The 16710-nt window shown below is 53.0% G+C and overlaps 5 protein-coding genes across 5 annotated transcripts; 4 read left to right on the forward strand and 1 right to left on the reverse strand.

Annotated features, from left to right (window-relative positions):
• The first annotated feature begins 342 nt into the window (after positions 1–342).
• On the forward strand, positions 343–4782 carry M431DRAFT_19525 (hypothetical protein). Its single transcript, XM_024913253.1, has 3 exons — positions 343–886; positions 954–3997; positions 4053–4782. Exons 1-3 carry the CDS (start codon positions 524–526, stop codon positions 4609–4611), a joined length of 3966 nt encoding a protein of 1321 aa, XP_024770357.1. The 5' UTR covers positions 343–523; the 3' UTR covers positions 4612–4782.
• A 117-nt stretch (positions 4783–4899) lies between these two features.
• M431DRAFT_511595 (hypothetical protein) lies at positions 4900–6882 on the reverse strand. Its single transcript, XM_024919689.1, has 3 exons — positions 6359–6882; positions 6130–6247; positions 4900–6021 (listed from the first exon to the last, which is right to left on the reverse strand). The coding sequence occupies exons 1-3, from the start codon at positions 6407–6409 to the stop codon at positions 5183–5185; spliced, it is 1008 nt and encodes a 335-aa protein (XP_024770358.1). The 5' UTR covers positions 6410–6882; the 3' UTR covers positions 4900–5182.
• Positions 6883–7120: 238 nt separating this feature from the next.
• M431DRAFT_511596 (hypothetical protein) lies at positions 7121–9290 on the forward strand. Its single transcript, XM_024919690.1, has one exon. The coding sequence runs from the start codon at positions 7418–7420 to the stop codon at positions 9074–9076; it is 1659 nt and encodes a 552-aa protein (XP_024770359.1). The 5' UTR covers positions 7121–7417; the 3' UTR covers positions 9077–9290.
• A 1897-nt stretch (positions 9291–11187) lies between these two features.
• M431DRAFT_94797 (hypothetical protein) lies at positions 11188–12713 on the forward strand (the record flags this gene model as incomplete). The annotated part of the gene is made up of 2 exons (XM_024924620.1): positions 11188–11640; positions 11706–12713. 2 exons carry the CDS (start codon positions 11188–11190, stop codon positions 12711–12713), a joined length of 1461 nt encoding a protein of 486 aa, XP_024770360.1.
• Positions 12714–15753: 3040 nt separating this feature from the next.
• On the forward strand, positions 15754–16419 carry M431DRAFT_498808 (hypothetical protein; the record flags this gene model as incomplete). Its single annotated transcript, XM_024917734.1, has 1 exon — positions 15754–16419. One exon carries the CDS (start codon positions 15754–15756, stop codon positions 16417–16419), a length of 666 nt encoding a protein of 221 aa, XP_024770361.1.
• Between the last annotated feature and the right edge of the window lie 291 nt (positions 16420–16710).

Here is a 16710-nt window from a genome sequence, read left to right on the forward strand (position 1 = left end):
ACCACTGCACCCTTTCAAAGCTCAGGTCCATATACTTTCACTTCCTGGGCGCCTCTACATATCTAACGTACCTATACTATATAGTGCACAGGAGTTTATCACATCTGCTGAATAAGACATTGTAAACCATCAAAATATAGGTAGTACCAATTTATAAAGAAGCAGCTACTAGACGGGTACTTTTGCTCGCCCGTATATTCCGCTTGGCGGGGGACAAATGACGTGCGGATTCTCCGTCCTTATCAGCGGCCTTCTATTGCCTCCGATAGCTGACTAAGGGCCCAATGTACTCGCCACCAAATGCTCGCTAGTCCAGTCCATATGAAAAGTACAGATCGCGGCTTGGAAGCGGCCGGCCGAAATTGTGGAATTCTCCAACTCCGCCGACGAGGCTTCCGTCTGGCCTTTTTCTTTCTTCACATCTTCAATGACCGGACTTGCGTCGGCCCTTTACTGCTGATTCCTCGCGCCGCTCTACTTGCTGTCCGGAGGCCGTTGGGGTGCCTCACATCATCTGCCTGTCATGGCAGCTCTCGTGGACAACCCGCAGATCAAGCATGCGGAGTTGCTTCGTCCGCTGCCCTTCCACTTCCACGCCTACGTCTGGCCTTTTGCCATTCTGTGGCCCATCTTTCTGAGGTACTATCTGACCCCGGATCTCTACGAAAAGCACATTGGCGCTTCTGAATGGACTTTTGTCTGGTGCGGGACCATCATCACCCTCCAGTCTCTTGTTTGGCTGAGCACCCACTGGAGCGTGGGCCTGGATGCGCGATTCACTGCGACCAAGGTCCAGGATAAGGATATCCAGGACGCTCAGTTGGTTAAAGTTATTCCTATTGCGAACGCCGGCTCCAGCGAAATCTGCAAGCTGTTGCGGGACAAGGTACGTCTTTTCCTTTCGGTGCTCATCCCACCATCGTGCCGCCATTGACTAACAACTTACTCGCTAGGTTGGGGGCAAGACCAATCTCTCATTCCTATTCCAGAAACGCCGTTTCCTCTATGATCCGGATACCAAGACCTTTAAGACCCTCACCTATCCCATCGATGGCGAGCCGAAGCCTACCATTGGCCAGTTCCAGGCTTCCAAGGGTATCGACAAGCAGTCCGAGTTGACCCGTATCGAGCAACATTATGGCACAAACACTTTCGATATTCCCGTCCCGACGTTCACAGAACTCTTCAAGGAGCATGCCGTCGCGCCCTTTTTCGTCTTCCAGATCTTCTGCGTTGGCTTGTGGATGCTTGATGAATACTGGTACTACTCGCTGTTCACTCTGTTCATGCTTGTCGCATTTGAGAGCACCGTCGTCTGGCAGCGCCAGCGTACCTTGAACGAGTTCCGCGGAATGAGCATTAAGCCCTACGATGTTTGGGTCTACCGTCTCGGCAAATGGACCGAGGTCCAGAGCGATGCGCTCTTGCCTGGTGACCTTGTGTCTGTTGGCCGAACCAAGGAAGACAGCGGCGTCGCATGCGATATGCTCTTAGTTGAAGGCACTGCCATTGTCAACGAGGCCATGCTTTCCGGAGAAAGTACCCCGCTGCTCAAGGACTCGATTCAGCTGCGCCCGGCCGATGCTCTACTGGAGACGGAGGGACTCGACAAGAACGCCTTCTTGTGGGGTGGTACCAAAGTTCTCCAAATCACCCATGGAAACCCTGACCAGGAGAAGCCCAAATTGGCTTCAGGCGTCCCTGCTGCCCCCGACAATGGAGCTCTGGCTATTGTTATCAAGACTGGCTTCGAGACTTCTCAAGGCAGCCTTGTCCGAACCATGATCTACTCCACTGAGCGTGTGTCTGCCAACAACTTTGAGGCTCTCTTGTTCATCCTGTTTCTTCTCGTCTTCGCGATCGCTGCCTCCTGGTACGTCTGGGACGAGGGTGTGCGAAGGGATCGCAAGCGCTCCAAGCTCCTACTTGACTGCGTTTTGATCATCACCAGTGTTGTGCCTCCCGAGCTGCCAATGGAGCTTAGTCTCGCAGTCAACACTAGTTTGGCAGCCCTTGCGAAACTGGCCATCTTCTGCACAGAGCCATTCCGAATTCCATTTGCTGGACGTGTCGATATCGCTTGTTTCGACAAGACTGGAACGCTCACCGGTGAAGACTTGGTTGTGGAAGGTATTGCTGGACTCGGCCTGAACCATTCCGACGTTGAGGACAAGCGAGAAGGCGATGGCGCCCACTCTACCATCATTGCGGTCAAGGAAGCTAGCTTGGAGACCCAATTGGTACTCGCTACTGCTCACGCCTTGGTTCGATTGGATGAAGGCGACATTGTGGGAGACCCAATGGAGAAGGCTACTCTTACTTCTCTTGGCTGGGGCCTTGGCCGTAATGACGTTCTCTCAAGCACTCCCAAGGCTGGCACTACCCAAGGCAACGTTCACATCAAGCGCCGTTTCCAATTCTCCTCTGCACTTAAGCGTCAGAGCTCCGTTGCGTTTGTCAATGGAATTCACACCGCCACCGGTCAAAAGATCAAGGGTACATTTGCTGGTGTCAAGGGTGCTCCCGAGACTATCCAGAAGATGCTCGTTGAGGTGCCCGCTGATTACGAGGAGACGTACAAATACTTCACACGCAAGGGATCCCGAGTTCTCGCACTGGCATACAAGCAACTGACTGTTGATTCCGAATTGGGCTCGGGCAAAATTAACGACCTCAAGCGAGAAAAGGTTGAGGCTGATCTCACATTCGCTGGCTTTTTGGTGCTTCACTGCCCCCTCAAGGAAGACGCCAAGGAGGCTGTTCAGATGCTCAACGAGAGTAGCCACCGTGTTGTCATGATTACCGGTGACAACCCTCTTACAGCTGTGCACGTTGCCCGTGAAGTCGAAATTGTTGACCGCGATGTTCTTATTCTGGACGCCCCCGAGGATAACCATGGTGGTGAGCAGCTAATTTGGAAGAGCGTTGACGACAAGGTTACCATTCATGTAGATCCTTCAAAGCCTATCGACCCGGAGATTCTCAAGAACAAGGATATTTGCGTGACCGGATATGCTCTTGCCAAGTACAAGGGCCAGCCTGGATGGAAGGACATTCTCCGCTATACCTGGGTCTATGCTCGTGTGTCACCAAAGCAAAAGGAAGATATTCTGCTCGGTCTGAAGGATATGGGTTACTATACCTTGATGGCTGGTGACGGCACCAACGATGTCGGCGCCTTGAAGCAGGCCCACATTGGCATTGCTCTCCTCAACGGTACCAAGGATGACTTGACTCGCATCGCAGAGCACGCTCGCAACACCAAGCTCAAGGAAATGTACCAGAAGCAATGCGAGCTCATGAAGCGCTTCAACCAACCTGCACCTCCTGTCCCCGTCATGATTGCCCACCTCTACGCACCTGGACCTACCAACCCCCACTACCAAAAGGCTATTGAGCGTGAAGCTACCAGAAAGAAGATTACGCCCGAGGAATACATTAAGCAGCATGGCCACCCTGTGGAAACCATTACCTCTCCCGGTGCTCAGAATCTCATCAACGATCGTCAGCAACAAGTCAACAAGAAGGCGGCCAGTTTGGCTGACCAACTGACCAGCAGTATGATGGAAGCCGAGATGGGTGACGATGAGCCCCCGACTTTGAAACTGGGAGACGCTTCCGTCGCTGCTCCGTTCACCTCTAAGCTTCGCGATGTCATGGCCATTCCTAACATTATTCGTCAAGGCCGATGCACCCTCGTCGCCACCATCCAGATGTACAAGATCCTTGCTTTGAACTGTCTGATCAGTGCCTACTCCCTGTCTGTTTTGTACCTTGAGGGTATCAAGTTTGGCGATACGCAGTACACCATCAGTGGTATGCTCATGTCTGTTTGCTTCTTGAGCATCTCCCGAGCTCGCGTTGTGGAAGGACTCAGCAAAGAGCGACCCCAACCCAACATTTTCAACGTCTACATCATCGGATCTATTCTGGGACAATTTGCTGTTCATATTGTGACTCTCATCTACATTGCTCGTCTGTGCGACAGACTCGAACCGTAAGTGTCTCAACCTACCCAACCGCTAGTTTATCTTTTACTAATGTTGCTATAGACGCTCTGGAGACATTGATCTGGAGGCTGAGTTTACGCCGTCGCTGCTCAACTCTGCAATTTACTTGCTGCAGCTGATTCAACAAATTTCTACATTCGCCATCAACTACCAGGGCCGCCCCTTCCGAGAGTCCATTACTGAGAACAGGGCCATGTTTTACGGTATCGTCGGTGTCTCCGGTCTCGCCTTTGTCTGCGCTCTCGAGCTGATGCCCGAAATCAACGAACAAATGAAGTTGGTGCCTTTTAGCGACGAGTTCAAGACCAAGATGTCCACCGTCATGGTTCTGGACTACGTGCTGTGCTGGCTTATTGAGGTCGTTTTGAAGAGGTTCTTCAGCGACTACCGCCCGCGCGACATCGCCGAGCGCCGCCCTGAGCAGCTCAAGCGCGAGATGGAGCGCAAGAAGGAGGTGGAGAGGAAGAAGGCTGAGCAGGACGACAAGGAGAGGCTCGAGAAGGTCGCTGAGTTTGAGAGGAGGGTCGAGGAGCGTAAGAGGAAGATTGAGGCGTGGGCTACTGGCCGTCAGCAGCCGGCGGCGGCGTCTGGATCATCATGATTTTCTCTTTTTTGTTGGGTTTCCGGTCAGCGGCGAAAAACATTTAGGAAGAGAAAGAAAAAGAAAGAGGTATACTGATAGAGTTGGAGGCTGTATAATGCTGTTAGATGCTTAGGAAGGGATGCCGAGTAATGTAGACACCGATAAAGCCTGAATCTAATAGAATTCTCCTCTTTTTAATGATACTTACACTTACTCACACCTATTTACTAAAGACACGCAATGATGAAAAGGGGGAAGCTTCGGAAATTAGGATTTTCTTGTATTTATTTTGTTTGCTAATGTTACAGAGACTCGATTGAAGTCTATGGCAGCCGCAGAACAGCGGGGAAATAGGGAGCCTCATAAAAGCCATGATTTTCTCGTGCGTACGTTTTTTTTTTTTCTCTTTCATCCAAACCTCCCCTATATTTTCCGTGTACCATCCTCACAAAGCCCCAGCCCAACCAAGCCGCCTGTAAAGCAGCGAGCCAGTCCCCGTGAACCCTCCTTTGATCTTCCCCCTCCGGACGTTTGTCTCATTAAAAAAAGATAACGCTCAAGTCATGCTGAAAGGCATTTCAAGTTCGCTTTAGTTGCCGGGGTTCTCCTGGACAAAGGCAACACCCTTGGCAATGTTCTTCTTGAGATCGCCCAGGCAGGCCTCGACGAGCTTCTGCTCGTTGGCGTCGATCTTGCCAATGGGGTGGATCTTCTCAACACCGTCGGGGCCGAGCTCGACGTTGGTGCTGAAGAACTCGATGCCCTGGTCCTTGTACAGGGGAGACTCGACGAAAGTGGGCTCAATGACGCCCTTCTCGCCGTCAGCGGCGCGGAGGAGAGCATCGGCCATGCGGGCACCGGCGAAAGCCATGGAGAGGGTGGCAGAGCCGGCACCGTCCTTGGCCTTGACGACCTCGTCACCACCGAACTGGACACGGTTGACGAGCTCGGCGTTGGAGGAGAGGTCGGGGTGGTTGCTCTGGCTGAAGAGAGGAACGATGGTGACACCAGAGTGACCGCCGATGACGGTGATCTTCTCGTCCTTGGGGTCGGTGCCCTTGATCTCGGAGACGAAGCGGCTAGCTCGGACAACGTCGAGGGTGGTGACACCGAAGAGCTTCTTGGGGTTGTAGACACCGCGGGCCTTGAAGACCTCGGCGCAGATGGGGACGGTGGAGTTGACGGGGTTGGAGATGATGAGGAGCTTGGCCTCGGGGGCGGACTCGGCAACAGCCTTGGCCAGGTCGCGGACGATGGAGGCGTTGGTGTTGAAGAGATCGTCACGGGTCATGCCGGGCTTACGGGGGACACCGGCGGGAATCAGGACGATGTCGGAGCCCTTGAGGGCGGCAGCAAGGCCGCTGGGGGTGGCCTCATAGCCCTTGACGGTGGACTTGGTGTTGACGTGGGAGATGTCAGCGGCGACACCTGCAAGCAAGCAAGAGAAAAGAGACGGTTAGCCATTGACACTTTTTGGGAGGCCCGGAACAGAATGCCTGAGGAAAATTGGCGCAAGGGGGAGCGACGTGGACTTACCAGGTCCGCCACGGATATCGTACAGAGCAAGCTCAGTGACGCGGGTGTTGAGCTTGAGGAGGAGAGAGAGAGGCTGGCCAATGCCACCGGCAGCACCGAGGACGGCAACCTTGGACAGCTAATACACCAAAGAGCAGCTGGTCAGCACACACATGATTAGGTATACAGACAGAGTTTTGGGCGTTGAGACAAGAAGAACAGGCGGGGGAGGGGGACAAAGGGCTCATACGTTGCGGGCAGAGGCAGAGAAGGCCCTGCGCTGGATTCTGGAAGCCAACATGATGATCTAAAGAGAGATGCGAGGAATTGATCCAAGGACAGAGGCGATTGGGGCGGTTGGTGGAGAGCAAGAAAAGAGTTCGGCGCTGAGGATGGTGAGGGTTCTTGTAGCTGGTGAGGACAAAATGCGCAACGGCTGTGGCTCAAGGCCGGCTATAATCCGGGATTTCCCGGCTGAACTTGCTGGATGGGGCCAAGTTCCCGCATTGGGTGAAGGGCGGCTCTCGGACAGGCACAAGCTCAGCGGACCGGCCGGAGGGAGGCAATGGGAGGGAATTTCGGGCTTCGTTTTGTTCCAGAGGAGCCGCTGGAGCGAATTGGCCGGGGTGCTGCAGATCTCGTCATTTTGGCCGGCTGACGGAAGACGTAAGCGAGTTGGAGAGGACGGGGATTGTCTGGTGTTGTGCTGTTGGTTTAAGTTGGTGTATATGTTGAATAGTGTGTCGATATGCTTACAAGACATTGACTTAATCCCGAGGAGCCACGTTTGTGGCTGCAATTATACATCTACCTAGCACTGAGCAGGCTATGAATTCAAATTAGCGACGGCCTACATACATATCATGACGCGGGTATCGGTGCATGGAGCGAATGCGCCGGGAACAGAGGCTGAAGCTGGGCTGGGATCGCTTCCCACTTCTAACCCCACCATTGTTATGCTAGCCAAGCTCAACATCACAGTGGCACTCTACACATCTAGGACGATGGTTTGACTGCCATTTTTCAATTATGCAATATCATGAAATGCAATCAACCGGCGTTCACCTTGAGGGGCCTGGTTCCCCAGATTTTAGTCCGTGTAAATTGATGCAATTTCTCTTTTCGGCATGACTCATCCGCCGCTGCAGATAAGTCCCTGCATCCACCGATAAAGACCAACAGCTTGGAGCTTCGCTTGACTTGAGCCCCTCCATATCGAGCTCAGTGACACAATTCAACACCTGCACCCATACCAACAGCCAGCTCCCATATACCCAACACAAGTAAAATTGCTGAAACCGTCGCCTCAATGTCCATATATCAGCTCGCCCAGCTGCTCCCGCTGCCAGATGAGGAACTACAGCAGGTTCTCGACTATGCCTCGACACTCTCAAAACCCGAAGCCGTCACACACTTTAGCAACCTCCTCGGCGATTCGCCTGCCGTAATCGATTTTATATCCACCTTCAACGGTCGTCGAAAAGATCCCGCGGCTCCCGCAGCAACTCCAGCCCCTCCAACCGCTTCAACGTCAAAAGCTCCGTCCAAAGCTTCCAAACCTGCCGCTTCTGAAACAATAGACGCCGTTCCGAAATCGACCAGAGGGCCGAAGAAGAAGAAAGCGCCAATACACGTTCCAGAGGCTCGGAAAGTCGAGGACTATGCTGGTCCAGCTGGAAAGGCATACAATAAAAAGGATTCCGATCTAGAGTACATATCTCAGCGATCCAGTGCGCCGAGTAGCAATCGCCCGTCAAGGACAGCCTCGCCAGCAAGGCCTTCCATCAAGGAACCAACTGTTAAAAAGGCGGCACAACTTACCAAGGTGGAAGCGCCAGTACCAAAGCAATCAAGCTCTACAGCGGCTGGCTATCTCATATCGGACGATCCAAAAAAGTCAAAGCCCAAGTCTACACCAGTTTCTCGTACGTCGACACCGAAGCCGGCCAACAGCGGAAATGTCACCAAGATTTCAATTTCAGGAGGTGTGCCAATGGCAGGCCAGTCTACGGCGTTGGCTGATCTGGATGCTGCCATCCGATCTCTAGAAATTACGACAAACCCGACGCTAGAGAAGGACGCCAAGTCAAGGAAATGCAATTGCGTGGCGGCCAGGCATCCTCTTCAAGCTGCGGCCCCCAACTGTCTTTCTTGCGGGAAAGTCATCTGCTTGAAGGAAGGCTTAGGGCCATGTACATTCTGCGGAACACCACTACTAAGTTCCGACGAAATCCAGGCCATGGTTAGAGAGCTCAAGGACGAGCGTGGCAGGGAAAAGATGGCCGCGAACGCAGCAGCTCATCGCAGGGCAGATGTGGCCAAGACGCCCGCACCATTCACGCCGCCGCGAGGGTTGGACAGCGATGCTCCATCACTATCTGAAGCGGCTGCCAAAGCGCGAGACCATCGAGACAAGCTGCTCAACTTTCAAGCACAAAACGCCAAGCGCACGACAGTGAGAGATGAAGCCGCAGATTTTGACGTATCGGGTGCCATGGGTGGAATGGGCAGCATGTGGGCGACGCCCGAAGAACGAGCAAAGGAACTGAAGAGACAGCAGAAAATCATGCGAGAGATGGAATGGAACGCACGGCCAGAATATGAGAAGCGGCAGCAAGTTATTAGCATCGATCTCGCTGGCCGTCGAGTTATAAAGACCGTTGCACCTGTCGAACGCCCAGTCACACCAGAGGAAGATGAAGCCCAGGATTCCGACTCTGGTATTCTACAGGAGACGTCTGGAAACAGGAACGCCGGCGGGGCATTCAGTACAAATCCACTCCTGGGGGCTGTGATGAGGCCTATCTATGATGCCAAAGGGAAAGGGGCTGAAGCAGAGGGCCGAAGCAGCCGCAGCAAGGGATGGAGGAGGGTTCAAGACGACTTGGACAATAACGAGGGAGTCATTCTAGACGGAGGAGCGTATGGCTTACAAGCGGTTGGCGGAGACGAACCGGAGCGCGGGTAGCGCGTGTATATTACGCACACTATTTGATGTCTCGTGAAGATGGGGAGGGGTAGCGGTTACAATACTTCCGGTAATAGATGCCCGTTGTAAATGAATCTCGTAGAAGTACACACGATGCAATGGACGCCATGAAATAGAATACCTAGAACCAGGCAGCATCTACTGATTCTCGCAGCATCTACTCTGTTTGTATCTTAAACAATACATCGTGGAGATATCCCAAGAAATATGGATCACGTGCTGCCAATGCGGCATGAAAACCCTTACCCAGCTGGTGCTAATAATAGCCCGAGGCTGTGGCTGAATTCAGACTTTTGGGCGGCTGACTAAGACACAAAGACGTGTCGCGTCATCCACGTGACTTCGTGTCATGACGAATTTCGCGAACCATCAAGGCTCAACTCAAACTGCGAAAAAGCCTCTGCAGGGTTGCACAGCCCACACCACAAAGACAAAGAAAAAAGTAAACTGGTAGAGTTGCGCTGGAGGCTGTCGAACACGGGTAACTCCCATGGTTGCCGATTGATTTGCCACGCCAGCAGCAAACTTAAAAAACCCCGGCCAGGGCGGAAACTTGCCTTCGCCTAGAGCCATTTTCGGCCTCTCAGCTGAATTCTGGATAGACAAATCTGCAATTGACTCCGGCCGGCGTAGAAAAAAAAAAATCTCCCAGCTGGATGGAGCCCATTACTCGCGGGGTTTTTCTTGGGGTGGCGGGGAGCGATTTTGAGATGGAGAGCACAAGCCAAGAAAAAGTCGTGCAGCAATGTCCCACCAAAGGTTCTCAAACTAACGACGAACCCTGTATAACGGAGTCACTGACGAGGGAGCGAATATGCATGTCCTTTGAGTGAGGCTTTTGTCCAAGTCTGTGCCAAAACTGCGCAACCCACAAAGTCGCGCCCCGAGGGTTGCATTTTGCGGGCAAACGAGACGAGAAAAAAATTGACAGTAGCGCCGTTTTCTTCGTTTGTCCATGCAAGGTCAGGTAGGATGATGTGAGAGAGCTGCAGGTGGCCCTGCTTTGGTATTAGCGAGCCCGGCCGCTGAAGAATTTTGTTCTTTTATTCTGCAGAGGAGAAGAAATCCATGGCCGAGAGACTATCGCGGTGGTGGTTACACAGAGAACCTTGAGAAACTAACCCAGCCACAGCCTGAGCCTTTCTACCTGTTATACACTCACCCACTCTCTCTCCCTCCACTCTCTTTCTCTGTCCCCCTCGTACGACACTTGATAGTTTGAGGCTTCGGGTTAGACAGTTCCCTTGACCTCTTTTCTCTCTCGATTCAATCAATCAATCAATGTCACTTTGAACCTACAAAGACGCCGGGTCCACCCAATCCACCGGCTTAGCGCTGGTGCTCTAGTGCGCGTGATGCCTCTGGCACTCTGGCAACTCTGTCGATGGCTTCGCGCCTAGCCTCAGTGAGGTAGGTCCACTGAGTGATGGCGAATGCCACTGGACGCTCAGCGAGTAGAGTGCAGAACTTATGGGGCGCTGGCCGTCTGCTCTAGCGACCGCAGCGCCTATCTCAACTGTGCTGTCACCGCGCTGGCCTTGAATTGAACGCTCAGCGCTGCGCTTTTGGCGGTCTTTGGGGGGACCTTTTGGGGATCCCGTCCTTGCCCGTCCCTCCCGCATCCGTCGCGACTGGACCGCGCGTAACCCACACACACAAACCAGGACCGACATCTTTTCTGCTGCCTCACTGACACTGACACCCACCTTTGCAACCACTATCGCTTGCTGCCGAGTATTTGCTTTTTTTTTGCTTCAATCACTTCACATACCTGTCTGTACTGTACACTCCAGACCCATTGCTGGCTGTCTGGCCATCTCTGCTCCAGCCTCCCTCTCGACACGCGCCAACGCGCCGTTGTTGGTCTTGAAATCCCCAGACGTCCCACGTAACGCACACACGCTCGCAGTGGGGTTTGTCGCGCTCTCGACAATCCGCGCGACATGTCGCACCCAGCGCCTCCTGCTCCGGCTGTGGGCGTCGAAGCACGCGCGCCAGAGATGCCAGCTGTGCCCGCCTCGCCGGTTGTTGCTGCTGCCGCCGTCGCCGCGGCGTCTTCCTCGTCCGCCACCGACATGGCCGTGGACATCATGGACGGCGATATTGATATTGCGTCTTCGCAGAGCGAGGTGGGAGAGACGCCCCGTGACCCGTCGCCGAAGCAATCGCAGCAATCCGACGCCCACGATGCCAGTGGCCCCGGCTCCGCCCTCAGCATTCCTTTGACCGTGACCAACTCGCAGGAATCCCACGTCACCAGCTCCTCGGTCCATGCCATGACACCCCCCGCCAGCGACATCAGCAGCGTGACGGACGGTGCCGCGGCATATCTGGCACACGATGCCTCTGCCGACAAGAACGACCATCTTCTGCAGCTGTCCACCATTGCCGCTGCCCAGGACAGAATATCGACCACTGGCGCATCTAGGAAACGCATGGCGGATGGCGAGGTCAAGGCTGGCATGAGCCCTGTCAAAGGACGTGGCCATGCTAGAACCCTCAGCACCGTTAGCATCACATCCACCGGCAGCACCATTGGAGAGGTACGTTGGCATGCTCTTTGATTCTGTAGACGATATAGCACATGAACTGACTTGTTTCCTCCTAGCTGTCTGCCGAGCTCAAAACTCGTCTCTCTTATGCCATGGTCAAGGTAAACTTTGGCTGGCAAGGTCACTCCATTGAAGAGGTGGAATCAATGGCCGCCTCCCAGGCTGTCTCTCCTGCTTCGGGCTCCTCCACCATCAGACGACACAGTTCCTCGGCGAGTCCGCGTCTGGATATCACAGCTGCATCCACTCAGGTCCATCTTGCCCAGCAAGCTGGTATTCGCCGCAAATCCGATTCTCCCAACTTGCTGTCTAACAAGCCCTCTCTTGCTCCTCCGGCTACCATTCAGCCTTCCATCTCTGCTGCACGCTCCAACCCACGCCGCAATTCTAGCCCGCGATATACTCCCACTATGCTCTCGCATTCCCATTCGGCGTCTCCTCACACTCCCGGCCAGCCAATGCTAGTTGAGACTCATCAATCTTTGTCCCAGCCCGCGCGCATGGCCGACCCAATCCTATTCCCGTCCCATCAGAACGTCAGGGAGCAGGACGCCATGGAGGCATTGCTGTTCATGAGCAGCCCCAACAACTCGGCCAACCTGAAGCATACATTCTCCCCCTCTGCGTCTCCTAATCCTCAGTCCAACGCTTTCAGAAACGTCGCTGCAAGGCACGCATTGCCTAGCGGGCCTAGGAAGGGTCTCCCGGGCCATAGGCCAACAGCCAATGCCCACCAGCGGCCTGGATTCAACAAGTCTCCTGGAATGATGCACCCTCCTGGATCGCCAATGGAAGTAGATTCTCCACAGCACCCATATTATAGCCCGAATGGAGCTACACCGAAAAGACGCCTCAAAGGGCCCAATAGCCATTTGAGAGGGGCTCTCTCGCTTCCTACCGGGCTCGGTGCCGGGCACAATAGTGCTAGGAGGGTCTTGCGAGACGAAGATATCGAGAGAATGCTCGACCGAGCCAGTGCTGAAGCGGCGGACTCTTCAGATGATGAAGAAATTCAAATCCCTCGCCTGCGAAATGATGTTGGCATGATGGGCGTCAGGGGATGAAACCTCAATCTGGGTTCTCTGCGTATTCTCCTTAACATTTCTCTCTAGTCCGCATTCTTCAAACATGTGATGACAGAGAAAAGAGATGCCAGGCTCTGAAGAAAGCGACTACCGGCCCCTGCATGATAGGGTCGTACTCGAATTGCCGACTCAGGCTGGCAGATCGATTGAGCTCTTCATCACAGCGTTGAAGCCGCTACAACAGCAGCAGCCGTGTGATGAGTCTGCCAGCCAATCATGGCATCGCTACTCAGATATCCACACGCCCTGTGTCGACGTTTTGCTCTGGCCTTTATTGCCTCCGCTACGACATTGGGCTGTGAACGGAGCTGGTAAAATGACTCCCTGGTCCATGTTGCGAGCAAGACAACCTGGGAGTGCCGCATTACTCAATGCTCTGCCTTTCCCGGTGAATACGGCAAGCTCATCAGCCCGAGTGCCCTTGGCTCTTCATAGTACTACATATCTGAGCTTTACACTCTGGCTGGAAGGTATTTGCTGTTCATGCGTACCTGGTGAGATAACTACTAGTTGGCTGGTTTTGGTTATTAGTTCTTGGATACCGGTGTTCATCTTTCAATGGCATGCATCACTCGCCATTGTTTCTAATGATGTTTGTGATGTTTGATGGTGGAATAAAATGGATTTGTGTGTAATAGCCGTCTCGAGTAGACGATGCTACTGATGTAGCTTGTCAACAAGGACACCAATGCTATGAGTTGATGATATGGAGAGATGTGTTGAGAAGAAGCTCAATTGAAGTGGAGTGTTTAAGCGGGTTTACTCAAGGGCCTTTCTAATAATAACGGCCGCATGAAGTGCTAGAGGTTGTCACAAAGCAAAGCTCAACCTCTTGATTGTCGCCAATATATGATGAACCTGTGAAGAAGAGATGAAAGTAGGGATCAGATCAGCCCCCACAGCAGCATATTCCCAGCTGTGTATAAGTGCGGACATTGAAACCAGCCGTGAAATACCAGTTTTTTCTCGTATAGCTGATAAGAGGCCGCATTAATTATTCTACAGCTGCTAGCTGCTAAGCATCTGCCACTGATATACATGTACTCAGCTATGGATGGTCACTTGAACTCGATATCGGAATCCCGGCCAAAGGATGCACCGAGGCTCATGCTGGTTTGAGCGAGCAGCACACGTGCTTGGATAATCCGTGTCGTCCCTTCTTTTCAACATCACCTCGACATTCCTTCGCCAATTTTCCCCTGTCATTCTACATATGATAGATGCATAGCGTTCAATCTTGATGCCTGAACTTGCGGAATCTCGTCACAGCGATGCCTAAAATACTCAGCTTAATGCCAGCAGCGGTGCCTGAATGCTCCTCAATAGCACCAAAAAACAAGCTGCCCGACCATACCATATCCGCAGCAGGAGAGCTAGAGTTTCTCGTTTATTCTCAATTCAACGCATCAATCGAATAAATTCTCATCTTGCTGATTACTTGCAGGCCTTGATCGCAAAGGCGAATCAAATCGTGCTTGCTTGGCTGCTCCCCTCCATAAACGGCACGAATGGGCCGAAATCTGGCGAATGACCATCTAAATTTGGCCATGGCTTCATGTATACCTGCACGCACAGCTGCAATAGCCAGGAACTACATGCAGCAAGAAACCGGGTGGCCGTTGGATTGAACCCTGCAAATTCCTTTCGCGTATTGGCGATGTTCGCAGCCACGATATCAAGTCTCCATGCCGTATTCTAAAATAGAGAAAACGGCTTACTTTTCCTCCCGGCCAACACGACCCTGGCAAATCCGGCAATGGCTTAGCCGGGCTGAGATTGTCAGCCTTGGAAGAGACTAGGCGGGCGCCAGTGATGGAGGTTATTGGCGATCGTGAAGCCATAGTTTCGCATCTTACGGCGCTTCTTCGACCTAGGGCCGCACTAAGACGCCAGCTTCTCGCAGACTACTGAAAGACGTTAAAATTATAAGTCCACTCACATTGCGAGCAGCCTCGTCTCCTTAACACAGCTCATGTTTTGCAGACCGGCCGGAGAAGAAGAAGCGGCAAATGCGCGTGAGCAGCCCTTGGAGATTAAGACCCCACGTTGTCATCTATCACTTTGTTAATATCGCCGCAGGCGGGCATTAAGGCCTATGAACGTCCTGGGATGACACGCATGTGCCCATCATGAAATGTTGACAAGTCATTCCCATTAGCGGCTCTTCATTTTGGCTCGAATGCAAATGCAGCCACTCATCAGAAGCTGGGGCCCGTGACTTTGACTTTCCGCACCTCCCATCCGAGACAGCGGTAATTATAAGCTCCGTTGGTGCCCAGTTCCAGACCTTTGGTTCATAGTCCTCGCATGCAGTCCGGATGCCGCGAGGCAGTGGCTTGACTCGAGTCCAAGACGTGTTGAAATTGCGCCAACGCCCGATAGTGGACGGGACTGCATGCTTAGACAGACACTGAGCCTTGTCCTAAGACATCTGACACTTGTATATGGCAATCTCTCCTGTCTCTCGCACCCAGAGACATGCTGTATGGCGTGTTATTAGCGTGGCTGAAGCTCTTAGCCTCCGATTATTGCCTTTTAGACACCCAACTATCGCACGCTTCTCGCCACCTATCACGACAACGGGGGTGAGCTCTACAGGTTTTCCCTTGTTTACTAGCCACACGAGTGGGCTGTAGCTCCAGCGATCGACTAATGAGGAGGATGAAGAAGATATCCACAGCAGGAGAAAGGCTGTCTGATATTACACTACAAGAGGCCGCGACCGCAACCAGCCTGGCCTCTCTGTTGTTACGTAGCTGAACAGGACACCGCATATCTTCATTGGCTGGGCGGGCTGTCGGTGACGTGAATCGAGGCCGCCAGCTTGTATAGCATATCTGGTCTTCCTCTTTCTTATATCTATCCATCATCTCCTTGTTCACGTTCAGCTTCTGCTTCCTTATTTCATCTCCAACGCCTTCCATCGCCGACTCGCAGTCCTTTATATACTCGCTCTTATCAGCATCAAACCGAACATTGTGCCACACCTACCAGATACTAGACACCACATTCCGCCATCATGGAACATAATCGACCAAACAGTCGGCAGAATCTCTCCGTACCACAAACTGCCACTTCGTCGCCGCCATCACAGCTCCGCCATCGACCGTCCTTTCGAGATCGTTTCTGGAAGAGGACCAGCGCAAACTACGACGGAGAGGATGATATCATCCACGAGGATCAGGTCAACCCCATCAAAAAGAGCCCCTATGTCCCCATGAATGCAGCCTCTGGCTTTTCTAGAACCGCGTCCACGCCTCGCGAGCAGTTCAAACGAAGAAGCCGAACAGATGAGCGACCGTCAAGCAAAGAATCCGCCGTCAACGTCCACGCCCGGTCGCCTCTCGGTGACCTGGCCGCGGGCCACCTGTATATCCATACTGAGTCCGAGCCCGATACCACCGACTTCGCCACCTTTATCGCCGCCGCGCAGACCGAGGAGCGTCTCCGCCATGCAGCGTCCCAGAGGCAGGAAGCACGAAGCCACTATCGGGACAGCGGTTACTATTCGTCGTCCAACGGCGGCCGTCACGACCACGACCCCTATTCGCCGTCTCTGCCCTCGTCGGCTTCGGCAGCCGGAGCGGCGAGATTGAAGACGCAGTCGTCCAGGACGTTTGGCCAGAGACTTGCAGAGTACATTAAGCCTCCGCGAGATGATGCTGTGCCGTCAGTTCGTCGGTGAAGATAAGACAAAGGATGATGTGTCGAGCGAGGATTTTTTTTGCGATGCACTTACTAGGATTATTATGGAGAGACACTGATTTAATATTGTGTGATTGATGAGCTTTGATACACCTGATGGTTGGGATGCACCACAGTCTGGGGATGCTTTATCCCTTGATCCATCTCAACCAGCACACCTATACACGCGGTAATATTCATCACATACAGCACAAAAGGGCGTTTCGGATGTATTTGATGGAAAGTAAACGACTTAGAATAGGCACAGTTTCCTAATTGACTCTTGCAAAAT

Source organism: Trichoderma harzianum (genome assembly GCF_003025095.1).
Source record: "Trichoderma harzianum CBS 226.95 unplaced genomic scaffold M431scaffold_13, whole genome shotgun sequence".
Classification (NCBI taxonomy): Eukaryota; Fungi; Ascomycota; class Sordariomycetes; order Hypocreales; family Hypocreaceae; genus Trichoderma; species Trichoderma harzianum.

Coding starts and splice junctions, on each gene's coding strand:
- M431DRAFT_19525 (XM_024913253.1), top strand. CDS start 524: ATGGCAGCTCTCGTGGACAACCCGCAGATCAAGCATGCGGAGTTGCTT. Junction 887..953: donor GCAAGCTGTTGCGGGACAAG/GTACGTCTTTTC, acceptor CTTACTCGCTAG/GTTGGGGGCAAGACCAATCT. Junction 3,998..4,052: donor CTGTGCGACAGACTCGAACC/GTAAGTGTCTCA, acceptor ATGTTGCTATAG/ACGCTCTGGAGACATTGATC.
- M431DRAFT_511596 (XM_024919690.1), top strand. CDS start 7,418: ATGTCCATATATCAGCTCGCCCAGCTGCTCCCGCTGCCAGATGAGGAA.
- M431DRAFT_511595 (XM_024919689.1), bottom strand. CDS start 6,409: ATGTTGGCTTCCAGAATCCAGCGCAGGGCCTTCTCTGCCTCTGCCCGC. Junction 6,248..6,358: donor TCTCTGCCTCTGCCCGCAAC/GTATGAGCCCTT, acceptor TTGGTGTATTAG/CTGTCCAAGGTTGCCGTCCT. Junction 6,022..6,129: donor CGATATCCGTGGCGGACCTG/GTAAGTCCACGT, acceptor GCTTGCTTGCAG/GTGTCGCCGCTGACATCTCC.